This window comes from Urocitellus parryii, chromosome 5, assembly GCF_045843805.1.
Source record: "Urocitellus parryii isolate mUroPar1 chromosome 5, mUroPar1.hap1, whole genome shotgun sequence".
NCBI classification, from domain to species: Eukaryota; Metazoa; Chordata; class Mammalia; order Rodentia; family Sciuridae; genus Urocitellus; species Urocitellus parryii.
The window spans coordinates 19,326,149-19,339,764 of NC_135535.1; the positions used below are offsets into that span (position 1 = coordinate 19,326,149).

Below are 13,616 nucleotides of genomic sequence, written 5' to 3' on the forward strand. Positions count from 1 at the left end.
CTAAAAGTTGGAGTGTTCTTCCCTTGTGCCATAGCTTCCGGCTGTAGCATCCTTTATTCATCTCCCAGGTGCCATCCCAGTGCTCAGTGCTGGGGAATACAAGATGACTAGTACATAGTTGCTACCTATGGAAACTTGGAGAGCAGTAGGAATGACAGATTTGTGAGCAGACAGTTGCAGCAATGAGATAAAGTATCTCAGTTGAGATCCAGGTAAGGAGTCTAAAGGGAGAGCTTAGATCTGCCTAAGGTATGGGGGCAGCATCCAGGAGGAGTACCCTCCCCCCCACCAGGAGTTGACAGACCACGAGAAGTCACATGATCCAGTATGGGAAGGGAAGAGGCAGAGCCACAAGTGCCTGATGAAGGGGGAACTTGTGTCTCATTCTCTCAGTGTTTTCAGGAAGTATCTTATTTTCCGTTAGGCATTTACTGATCATTGAGTGAAGGGCTGCCTAGTTCTTGCCTATGTTTAGTTTTCACACTTTTTTCTCTTTCCTTTTTTAAAAATAAAAAATAAAATATTTACAAAAGCACTACTATAGACTAGTGATAAAAATTGCAAGCAGTGCAAAAATATAACATTAAAAAGGGTAGAGGGTGCTCGTTCCTCAATCTGTGCCCTTGAGACAGCTATTCTTCATAGTTTGATGGGTATTCTTCTGAGGTTTTTCTGTAGGTATGCAAACATACAAGCTATATCGTTTCTGTTTTGCAGCAGTGAAATTACACTGTAAATACAGTTCCCTGGAGTTGCCTTTTGATTGAAAATATGCCAGCAAACTATGCCTGTCACTGCCATTGTTTGTTTTAATGGCTGTAAATGATTTCCAATGTTTTGCAATGAATATACTTGTACATGTATATCTTACACTTAGCAGTTCAACCTACAGAAATAAAAATTTACTAATGTAGGTAGAATTGCTAGGTTAATGTATCTGGTTTCTTATAAACTTTAAATATATCCCAAAATATTGCACCACTTCACACTGGAACAAGCAGCATACTGGAGTATTTGTTGCTCCACAGGCTAACCAACACCAGGTATTGTCAATTTCTTTACTGGATTTTTTTCAGTCTGGGAGGCAAAAATATTTCCTCTTCTGTAATTTGTCTTTGAATTCCTTGCCAGTTTTCTTTGCCCATTTAATTCTGCCTCTTATTGGTTTTGATTTTATAATCTTAAACATTGTTATAAGTGAAAGCAAATTTGTTTCTACTCCTTATGTTTAAAACTCAGTTATTTGATGCTTTGAGATCACCAGCACAAAATAGCTTAATATTGAAAGTATTGCCAAATTTATATGTAAATAAATTTTCTAAATGTTGCATGAATTGGCTTCAAAATCTTATGATCAATGACTAGTCCTTCAGGAACACCCTATAAACAGACCTCTCACACAATTGTTGTTCTCAAGCCAATGTTGGGAATTTCAATGCCTTTATTACTTGGTAAGAAGGTACACTTAGCACTGAGTATAACCCTGAGTTATATGGAATTCTCCTTCAGGAAGAAGAGTCATTGAAGACACAATTGGCATACTTTACTGATAGCAAACATACTGGGAGGCAACTAAAAGATACATTTGCAGATTCACTCCGATATGTAAATAAAATTTTAAACAGCAAGTTTGGATTCACATCTCGGAAAGTCCCTGCACACATGCCTCACATGATTGACCGAATTGTTATGCAAGAACTGCAGGATATGTAAGTCTTACTTGTGTTTGAGTTATTTGCCTATGTTTAGAGCTAAAGATACTTGAAATTTGCCTGTTCATGTGCAAAATTTTTAGCTCTGATATTGTGTGACTGATATTTTTAAGGATATTATCTAAATAAGAAGAAAGAAAAAGATTCTATGTTCACAGATATTAGCTACCATATATATTTTTATAATCCAAAGCTCACTATATGTTATATTTGGACAGGTTCCCTGAAGAATTTGACAAGACATCGTTTCACAAAGTGCGTCATTCAGAGGACATGCAATTTGCCTTCTCTTATTTTTATTATCTCATGAGTGCAGTTCAGCCACTGAATATATCACAAGTCTTTGATGAAGTTGATACAGACCAATCTGGTGTCCTATCTGACAGAGAAATCCGAACACTGGCTACCAGAATTCATGATCTTCCTTTAAGTTTACAGGTCTTGTATTGTTTTAGTCTAAACTTTGTGACATTTTAAATGGAAATTATAATTCTGATAGTCTTTTTTTCTGCTCTATATTTTGATTTAATTCAAGTAAAAGTAATTCTTAACATTTAATGAGGATTTTGTAATTTATTGATTTGAGGTGCCAGAATTAAAACCACATTTGAAGTTCATATTTCATGAGATTACTTTCTGTAGGTTTGTATTAGGGATTATCTTCTCCTTATTTGGGGAAGAACTGGAGAGTAGATACCTTCTATAAGATTCTTGTAACAAATTCATTTAGGGCCTTTAGGCATAGATGACCCATGATCTCAACCACACTCCTCCATTAGGGCATCCTGTAGCCCAGGAGTAGGAGACTTACTAATGGAGAATTATAAGATATCTCCTGTCATGACCCCTGTACCATAATGTATAAAATGTGTGCCTCAGGCCAGTATGTTCCACTTGGAGATGAGGGTGAAATATTTGTTCTTGCATTCTCATTCTGCTCTTTCTTAGCTTGTCTTTATGCCTAAGAATTAGATTTAAACTGCCTTGTAAGGATAGTATTTAGGTCATTTTTTTATAGAGACTTTTACATGACTTTTGTTTTTTAAATCCTAATCTTTACTTATAATGTATATAACAAGTTTATATTTTTATTTTGCTTTTTTAGGATTTGACAGGTCTTGAACATATGTTAATAAATTGCTCAAAAGCACTACCTGCTAATGTCACTCAGCTAAACCACATTCCCCCAACTCAGGAAGCATACTATGACCCCAATCTGGTAAGTGGCCTGAGTTTCTCTTATGTACATTTATATCAGGTGTTATTTACAACATTTTTGTAAAGCACATCAAGAAATAGAGGCAGGCTCTGTTTTCTTAAGTATCTGGAATAAAGTAGTAGTGCATATAATCCAGAATTATTTATATCTTGCTTTGGAATCTCTCCTTCCCCATGAGGATTTAAGCTGATATATTCAGATCAGTTGCATATATTCCATAAACAGACGTCCTCGACAGCATGTAGGATGGCAGCATGTAGCCTGAGAGCATTGTCATTGGCCAGGGGGAACAATCCAGGGGTTAAATATCAGCCAAAAAAATAGCAATTGAATGGACCAGTGCTGGCACTTTCTCAGTCTTGACTAGTGAATGGTTTGCACATACACACTAGAAGGCCACCTGGTTGAAGTAATTGGAGGACTGTTGATTGTAAGACACACTTCAGAGAAGTTAAAAAAGGGGAAAAAAATGTGCATCTTAGAATTGATGAACGGGAATAATACAGACATTGACAAATTGTTTATAGTTAATTTTTACTAATATATGGAAAAATGCTCACAATATAAAATTCGGTGGGGAAAGTGCTTAGTACCATATGCACAGTATGATTTGAATTATGAAAATCTTCCAAATACCCTGCCCCGCCTCAACAAACATAAACATACATATCCCTAAAAGTAACAGAAATGACAATAGGTTAAATCACAAGTAGATTTTAATGTCCTTTTCTTCTATGAGTATTTTCTATAATGAGTAGCTTTTGCTTTCATAAATAAAATAAATTGTTATTTTTAAAAAATTTACAGTCTTGGCAAGTCTTCAAGTCACATATAAGTTATTATTAAGTACAGATCAGACACTTGTAAAAACTATAGAGAAGAGTTATAAAATCAGTTAAAAATTTTACTCCTTAAAGAAAACTATTCATTTAGCATTCGGTGTGCCTGTCAGGAGTTGTTTCTCATGCACATGTTCAGAGAGCCCAATGGAAACTCACTCACAAGGAGGAATAGTGTGATGAGTGGCAGCCACTGATGAGAGAGGTGGAACAGCAGCTGTGGAGGCACATAGACCAAGCATAAGTACTAGCAATCATGCACACATAGGTCAGGTTAGCATGCGACTTGGGCAGGTATACAGATTTGTGCTAATTAAAAAGCCAATTCTCTAAGTATTCTAAAACTTTAAACTAGAGAGTCAGTGAGGTCAAGATCAATAGAGCAAGACTCATTGTCAGCCACAAAGGAATTCACTCTAGTAAGGTCAGCAGATGGGAACCAGCAGGTAGAGAATGAGAGTAGTTCTGGGTGTGGGTTTGCAGTAGGCCTCAGGCACAGCTGATCAGCACTCAGGCTGGTGAGAGGATAGCAGCTCCTTGGTGTGCTTCAGGGTTTCTTCTGGATGTTTGACATAATCTAGAAGGATAAAATAGTTAAAGCTTGGGAAAAAATGTAAACTCTACAGACTGTTTTATAAATGTTAGTAATTGTTTGCTAGTGTGTTCTCAATCATGAAAATGGTATGTATGTCATCATGGTAGGTTATTTTGCTACCTCTGGAGAGAATAAAATCAATGTCTTAGAAATTAGATTTCACATTCTCAGTTACAAAACTTTTAAAACAATAACACTTTTCTGTTTTCTGAAAACAAAACTCTAAACTGTAACCTAGTACAGTTAACTCTGAATCAGAGAAGTCAGTGACCTAGTTTAAAGAAACAAACATTTGTGTATTTGTCAAGATTACTAAATTTTTATCTATTATTAGGGATCTGGGTGCACTATTTCTCTTTGAGAGAGAAAGTAGGCATCTGGGTGCTCCAAGCTACCCTTTCTTTTCCTTTATCTTTCTTGTGGGCACCCCTCAGTGTGGTTAAGATAGAAGAGATGGAAAGAGGAAAGGCTGTGGGACTCCGAAACTGCTTCCCCTTGGCCTTTCTTCTTAACCTGATCCTCTTTGGTCTTCAGTTTTTTGGGGGTGATTGAGTCATATCTTAAACAGTTTACATGCATGAGCCTCAAGACTAAATTATAATCATTAGCAAAGCAGCCTTACTTAATTTTTGGCCACTCACTTGCCTCAGAATACACTTAGCCCGTTTTATTTTTCCCATCCTTTCATTTGTGTTTCTTTCTGTCACTGTTTTTTGTTTTGTTTTTGTTTGTGGTGCTGGGAATTAAACCCAGGGCCTTATGCAGGCGGGGAAAGCACAAGTACCACTGAGCCATATTCCCAACATTTCCACTTCTTTTTTTTTTTTTTTTTTTTAAAGAGAGAGAGAGAGAGAGAGAGAGAGAGAGAGAGAGAATTTTAATATTTTATTTTTTAGTTATCGGCAGACACAACGTCTTTGTTTGTATGTGGTGCTGAGGATTGAACCTGGGCCGCACGCATGGCAGGCGAGCGCTACCGCTGAGCCACATCCCCAGCCCAATTTCCACTTCTTTTTTTTTTAATTTAATTTTATTTTTATTGGTTTTTCACAACATTACAAAGCTATTGACATATCATATTTCATACATTAGATTGAAGTGGGTTATGAACTCCCAATTTTACCCCAAATGCAGATTGCAGAATCACGTCGGTTACACATCCACAATTACCAATTTCCACTTCTTTCTCTTGTAAAACTTCTAGTCAGACTTTACCATTACCAGATACTGGAACTTGTAGAAATGTGCTCTTCTCTAAGGAAAGAGTATAAGCACCTAGAAAATAGACATTTGTCTTGCCTCTTGGTGGCCAAAGTGGGAGATTATTGAGAGATTTCAATTTTCCATTGAAATGTATACATCTTTTTTCATTTGCAGAATATTATTTTGTTTGCCAAATTTCTGGCATGAAATTTAGAATCAGAAAATATCCTTTGAGAGCCAAAAATTAAGTAAGGCTGCTTTACTAATGATTATAATTTGGTCTTGAGGCTCATGCATGTAAACTGTTTAAGACATAAATAATTAGTTACACTGGCAGCATTAATTAACATTACTTCAGTGAACTCATCCAAGGCATAGGCTTCATTACTATAATTAACAGATTACATTCAGGATAAAGAAAGTATTTTCTAATTAGAGTATAAAATCACTAAGTTTGTTTGCGAGTATCATATAGACTAGTTCTCTCTGATTATAGAACTATAATCACATTATACTTCTAGGTTATAGCTACAGGTTATAACTTCTAAACATCAATTTATTTTGGATTAGAAATTGTCTTTTTGAAAACATTAAGATTTTTAAACACAATATAGTGTAATGCATATTAAGATAAAATTTTATTTGCAAAAACAGCTGATTAACCAGCAGGCTTGTAACATACCAACATGATTTTTTTTAATATTCCATGAAAATATTCATTTCAGTGAATATAAGGTACCCCTTACATTTTGCACCTTAGGTGAGTGTCTGCTCACCTCATCCTATCTCATCCCTAATACAACATCTGACCTACTTGTATTTCCTCACAGCCACCGGTCACTAAAAATCTAGTAACCAATTGTAAACCAGTAACTGACAAAATCCACAAAGCATATAAGGACAAAAACAAATATAGGTGAGTAGTGCATATATTTTCTCTTTGCTTAGTTTAATACTAATTTCAAAGGTCTGACATTTTCATAATTTTTTTCTGTATTTTTTTCTTTTCAGCATTCTTTTAAAATTTATGTAAGATTGTTTTCTTTAGTAATACTGAAGGTCCAGTCATTCTGTGGATTCTGAGTCTGCTAACATTTTTAAAAATGCTCTTTTCATTGAAATTTTGTTTTTCATATTCACATAAATATTTAGCCTCTTTAAATATGTTTTGATAATCAGGTTTGAAATAATGGGAGAAGAAGAGATTGCTTTCAAAATGATTCGTACCAATGTTTCTCATGTGGTTGGCCAGTTGGATGACATAAGAAAAAACCCCAGGTACTGATTTTCTTTAAATTATTTTTAATTATTCAAATAAACCTGACCAAAGGGCAACAGGACCAGAGAGAAGAGATTAACTTATTTCAGTTCTGGGCAGAAAGGCCTAATGGTGGAATTAGTGTTTCAAGCTGGGGCTTAACTGAGAGGTGCGAGTGGCAAATTGAGATGGGACACCATGTGGAGGGGTCAGCCTGGACTCCTAGGAGTGGGAACCGTGAGTTGTCAGTGAGATTGAAGGGCAGGCCTCTGGTATCCCCAGAATTATTAAAAGGGCGCCTCCAGAGCAGTTGTTTGGGTGGTTAGGTTTATGTTCACAATTCAAAGTGAAGTTCAGATGAATTTCCAAGGACAAAGAAATGCTACCATAAATTTTATGTGAAAATTAATCTGATAAACTTCAACCATTCTTTGAGATGAATACATTTTGAGGTTTGCATAAGCTTTGAAATTCAGCCTGACCCTAGCTGTTGTTTTGATGAGTTTATAAAAATTAGTTGAAATTTGCCTGCCATTCATTTGTCATGACCAGTGGGCAGCATCTGAGCCAGAGTGCTACAAACCTGCTGGGTTTTTATTACATTGCCCAGAGGACCATCCTCACTGCTTCATGCATACATTTTGAAATAAAGTTCCAGAGAAACAAAAGCCATTTCAGGAGGATAGTGGAATTCCAGTGCATCTGAAGAGTGGAGGTAGCTGATGCCCTCCCACATGGGGCCACCGTGATCCTTACGGGATTGTATATCAGTTGGCTGTGGCTTCATCTCCCAAGAAACAGGGGGGATTGGCTTCAGTCTTCTCAGTAGTTATTTAGTCCAGCATCATTCAGCTCTCTGTGGACCAGTCATCTGATAAATAACTGAGCTTTTCTTTGGGGATCAACATTTATTGACTAGTACTGACCATAACAAGTAAAGCAGTTTTTAACCATGAGGAAAAGATCTGTTAAAATTTTCATTTTTTGAATTGTTTGTTTTCACTTTGGGGTGAGTGGGGAGACCTTGGCATATAAAATAAACACTTTTCATTTTAGAGTTTTGTTTTTTTGCAGTGCTGGGAATGGAACCCAGGGCCTCTTGCATGATAGGCAGGCCCTCTACTACTGAGCTACATCCTAGCCCTACTTCTGAGTCTTTTAAATGCCTTTGAAAGTATTCAGTTTTGCCTCCTTTAAATGGAATTTTAATTATGAATGACCAGAGATGTATAATTTCTAGACATTGTAAAATGATGATATTTATTTTAGAAATCCCATTCTTCTTCAGGAGGGAAAGGAGAAAGATATTGGAATTTTGAGAAAATTAAAAATATCTTCAGTGTTTATTTCGTGTCTTTAGTAACCCAAGAAACTATTGATATTTCAAAAAATATTTCTCTCAAGCTTACCATAAGCCGTACGATTAATAAATACTCGGCTGCAAGTCTTTTTGTGTATGCTGTACATTCCTCCACCTGGAATGCACTGCTCTACTTCTTAAAAATTAATTTTAGTCTTTAGAATCCATTTTGATTGGGATACAGAATTCCCCCTATTCGTCTCTTAGACACTAGTGATTCGTAGAACTGATAAGAAAATTTACCATTTTGAACTGTAGCCTGTACTTTTGTGTCTCTGTGCTAGTTTGGAAATGGTTGGGTGAAAGAAACTATAGCCATCTCTGTGGCACTTAAAGTATAGTTAAAAGACAGCAAGCCAGCCGTCCTTGACAGTGGTTGCCAGACCTAGCTCCTCCAGTGTTTCTGAACACGTAATTTTTAATTCTTTGTTTTGTTTTACTTTTATGAGGGCTCACTTTAAGACAGGCATGGAAAAATCAATGTTCAAACTGACTTGAACTTAAGGATATGCCTATGCCTTTAACAGAGTCTGGGGTTGGCAGGGTCCAGCCCTCAGCTCTGCTTTGGCTTCTTAGCTCCGCTACCCTCCTGCTGTGCTGGTGGCTTCATCTATAGACCACAAGACCATGACCGCACATCCAAAAATTTCAACAGTGACGTACACGCCGCCCTCTAATAGTTAGGCTTTATCCAATTTACCAGTTGCCTCCAGATGCCCCTGATAGCTGCCATCTGTCTCTGTGTGTTTTAAATCTAGGATACAATCAAGGCTTTTGATATAGCTCTTGAATATCCTTTGATTTAAAGAAATCCCCCAAATTAGGGAATGCATGTAGAGTGAACTTTCAATAAGAATTATTTTATATTTGCTCATTTCATCTAAACCAACTCACCCCATCACCATCTCTGAGTAATTTTAAGTAAATCTCATTGTATCATTTTATCAATACATTCTCTAGTATATATGTCTAAACTATAAAGATTCTTTAAAATATAATTGCAATAACATTTTCACTATAAAAAATCAGTAGTGATTTCTTAAGGTCAGCCAGCTATCAGTATACACCTTTCTCCACTGTCATTTCATAAGTATTTATAGTGTTTTTATGTTTGTTAAAGTGGCATCAGATAAACTCATTGCAGCTAAATCTGTAGATGTTCCCTTCATTTCTTTTTTCTAAACTACTATGTGTGGGGAGTGGGTATATGAAGAGATCTGATTCTGTTTTCTGTAAATTTCCTACACTGTGCTTTTCTAATCAGTTCTTAGTTGTTTAGCATGTTTTTATATACCCTGCATTTTCCATGAATTGGTAGTTAAATCTGAAGCCTTTATTAAAAATTTCATTAAATCTACTTCAAAAGTGTCATTGGACCAACCTTTTTTTTTCCTATTCTTTTTTGATACTGGATATTTAAGCCAGGGGTACCTTACCACTGAGCAACACCCAGCCCTCTGAGATAGGGCTAAGTTGCTGAGACTAGCCTCAAAGTTGTGATCACCCTCCCTCCCAAGTAGTGGGATTATAAGTGTTTGCCACTGTGCCCAGACCACTTTTTAATGGTCCCTTGACATAGTGACTTTTATCTTGAAGAGAACTTGAAAGGGGAAGCACCACTTTAATCTGCATTTTGCAGACTACAGCTAGCATATTACAGCTTGGTAATTAATTTAAAAATTAATTTAAAAATGTCCAACTCATAGACTCTGTAGCTATAAGGCATGGTGTCTATCTTAGTTATCTATATGACCATTTATAATATAACCATCACTTAGAAAACTTGGCTTTAGGTACTTAATAATTTTTTTCTTAGCTGCTAACAGAATATTCCAGTCATTATGCACTAATGGAAATCATTAATTTACTACTATAGCCAGAAAACAGATAATCTTTAAGATTATCTACCTCAGTTCTCTTATTTCACAGATGAGGAATTTCTGGAGGAAATTTTTACAGAACATTACTTCCCCAGAGTCATCAGAAGATGTACCAACTTGGAACATAAGTCCATTTAAAATACATTAAGAGCCAGGCATAGTGGCAACTATAATTCCAGCAATTGGAGGCTGAAGAGAAGGATCACAAGTTGGAGGTCAGCCTGTAGTGAGACCTGTCTCAAAATAAAGTAGAAAGGGCTGGGGACATAGCTCAGTGGTAGAGCACTTTTCTACCTGTGCATGGCCCTGGGTTCATTGTCCAATAATAAATGAATGAATGAATGAATGACATTTGGAATCCACATTATTCAGTTTGTCAGGTCAGGATCAAGTTCATGATGACCATTAACTCTGGCTCTCTATTATTTCAGGAAGTTTGTTTGCCTAAATGACAACATTGATCACAATCATAAAGATGCCCAGACAGTGAAGGCCGTTCTCAGGGACTTCTATGAATCCATGTTTCCCATACCTTCCCAATTTGAGCTGCCAAGAGAATACCGAAACCGTTTCCTTCATATGCATGAGCTGCAGGAATGGTAAAATCTCATTTTTCATATAAAAGTGTGTGTGTGCATATCTTTATCTTAAATAAGTGAAATTTCTTTTATATATTATTTGCTATGTAATTTTTGTGTGTGTGTGTGAAAATACAGTTATAGGGGGCTGGAGATATAGCTCAGTGGTAGAATGCTTACCTAGCAAGCACAAGGTCCTGGGTTCCCCAGCACTGCAAAAAAGAAAATACAGTTATAGTTTTTATTGTGTTTAATATTTGAAAAACATTTAGTATCACTTCAAGGGATTGAAAAAACTAGGTGGCTGAGTTTTTCCAGTGTAATTAGAACTTTGCTTATTTATTCAACGGTTTGCTGATCAACATAGGAGTGGAAAGAAATTTTGTTTAGCACACAATGAGAGGCACATGAAGTCATTGTGGGCCAAACTGGAGGGTCTGTCTTTAGGAAAATGGAATTGGGCTAAGTCCTGAGGGCACTCTCAGATAATGGTAGGAAGGTGTCTACAAGCCAAAGGTTAAAGAAGAAAATGATGAGGGTGGTGTGGCTGCCAGGCTGACTCAGCTGGATTCATATGCTGGAAAAGGTGGGACGGAAACCTGGAGAAGAATTAGGAGCCCATTTGGTTAAGTGTTTAGAAATTATCTGATAGAGTTGTGAAGGGATGAAAACCAGGGAAGACAAGCATCAATGACAGTTTTTTTTCTTTTTTTTTCCAATTGAAATGAAAATCATGTAACCCACACCTCACCATTTCTAAGAGCATGATTCGGTAGCATTTAGGTCATGTATAATATTGTATAACATCTCCCTAGTTTTAAAACTTTTTCATTACTCCCAAAGAATTCCCCATGCCCATCAAGCAGTTCCTCCCCATTGCCTTTACTCTCAGCCCCCGGTAACTCTTAGTCTGCCTTTTCTCTAAGTATGGGTTTGCCAGCTCTGGATGGTTTTTTTTTTTTTTTTTTTTTTTTTTTTTTAGAATGAAGCTAGGGAAGGCCTGATTCAGGAAATCATTGTTTTCAGAGCTTCCAGTGGAAATTATGATCCAGGATAGACTGTTAACAGCAGAGAGTCCAGAGAGTAGGCGAGAATCAAGAAAGAAAATGCGGGAGTGTTAGAGGGCCTGAGGAGAAAAGGCAGCCATCAAAAAAGATACTTGAAGCACTCCTAACTGTCTAGGGAAAAGTGCAAGTCACACTGATGTGGGCGTTGTTTTTGCTTTCTGCTATGCTTGATTTTTCAGTCTTATTTTTCATTAGTTATCTGCTGTGGGAATCATCATTACCTATATTGAGTGCTAAGTAACAACACTGTTCTGAAAGTTTTCTGTCCATGTTTTCACTTAACTTTTCCATCAACTGTGTCTTTGTAACACTTATCCTCAAAGTATCTGGAGCATGGAGCTAGGATATGGCCTACACAAGGCATCTTGGCTTATGACTAGGATGCCCATGTGGGAACCTGGGCAGCCCACTTCCCAGAGTCTGGTCCAGCACCTGCCAGGCCTTGTTCCCCCATACCAATACCACAGTCTGACCACGTCAGAGTAGTGCACGTGCACTGAAGTACTAGCTGTGTACTAGACACAGCAATGAAAGGTACTGTTGAGTGATGTTGAACTGAAATAGCTGGCAACTAGCAGGTCCCGCCTGACTCTCCACCGTCTGCACATCCCACTGTATTCCAAAGTCACTTTGTACATTTCCTTCATTTTTTATTCTCTTGCACTGCTAGCATTTAAATAGAAGGATAATTTTATCTTTTAATTTAGGAAGATTTTTGACCCTTTGCCTGCCTCCCTGTGCCAAGCACTTAGAATATAAAGACAAAAGGCATAGAGCTTGGAGGTCCCCACAGTCTATCCAGGGATCCAGACACCAGGAATGTGGCTGACTTAGTGTACTGAGTGTGGCTGTGGGGTTCACTGCTGTTGGCGTATGAAGGAGGGAATAGCTGATTGTGCTGGGGGAAGGTAACATTTTTTTTTACCTGGATTTGAATTATCCAAATGACTTTTCCAGGTATGGAAGAGCACTTCTAGTAGAAGAAACGGCATGTGTTAAGGGAAAAGAGAGATTTTTGGAAGCCCATACCTGATATTTGATCTTTTTCTTTGTCAGAGTATGATAAACGGTACAGTTGGCAGGTGCACTGCTAATATAGGTACATTTTTATTTTTATTTTCATCTTTAGCTCAGTGGAGGAAGCTCTTTAGATGGTCCTAAGTGTTAACTCTCTAAATCTAGGCTGTGACTAAATTTACCTTCAGGGGCCCAATTGAATCAGGAAATTGTGAGCCGAAGAGTCCTCTGAGACGACTCTTTGATTCTATGTTGTGCCAGTAACACAAGTCAAGTGTGGATGTTCTTGTCATCCTCTGATTTAGGGCACTGGTTGCTCATCCCGTTCACTTCTGTGTCATCCCTCACTCTGACCCACCAACCCAACTCTTCTTTCTGGAAACAGTTGTCCCTTTTCTCTTTCCTTTCATGAGTCTCCTGTCATCTTTCATCCTATTCCCACAAAATGCCTGACTCCTTTCTGGGGTCAGCACTTCTGCACTGTACAGCAATCTCTGATGTTTGCCTCTCCTGCTTGACCGTGGATCCTTTTTAGGGATACAGGTGGTATCTTGCTGGTTTCTGGTTCCTTCCCAGCACACAGTAGGTTCTCAGTGATGAATGATTGCTGGGGCAACACATTAGCTGCCTTATAGCCGGTGCTTCTTAGCTCTTTAAAGAACACATGGATTCTGAATGACACTGTTGACACTGGAGTTGACTGAGCTGGTTGTGATCCTGGTAGCAGATGTAGGAAAGGAAGAAGAAGAACTGTGGAGGGGAGAGTGTGAGACTTAAGGTAGAGTCTTCCACTCCAACAACAGTGGTAAATGAGAACCTGAAACTCAGAACAGAGGCCTGAGGATAATTATTAGCTTATCTTCCAAACCTTATGTTAAACATTTTAAA

The 13,616-nt window shown here is 37.5% G+C and overlaps 1 protein-coding gene across 1 annotated transcript in view; it reads left to right on the forward strand.

Moving 5' to 3' along the window:
* The window catches only part of Gnptab (N-acetylglucosamine-1-phosphate transferase subunits alpha and beta), a 74,631-nt gene that overhangs the window by 56,379 nt on the left and 4,636 nt on the right, over window positions 1-13,616 (forward strand). Inside the window, exons 14-19 of the mRNA XM_026397098.2 lie at window positions 1,510-1,709; window positions 1,931-2,150; window positions 2,818-2,931; window positions 6,399-6,484; window positions 6,748-6,846; window positions 10,498-10,665. Coding sequence (XP_026252883.2) covers window positions 1,510-1,709; window positions 1,931-2,150; window positions 2,818-2,931; window positions 6,399-6,484; window positions 6,748-6,846; window positions 10,498-10,665 — 887 coding nt within the window. The remainder of the gene's footprint in view (window positions 1-1,509; window positions 1,710-1,930; window positions 2,151-2,817; window positions 2,932-6,398; window positions 6,485-6,747; window positions 6,847-10,497; window positions 10,666-13,616) is intronic.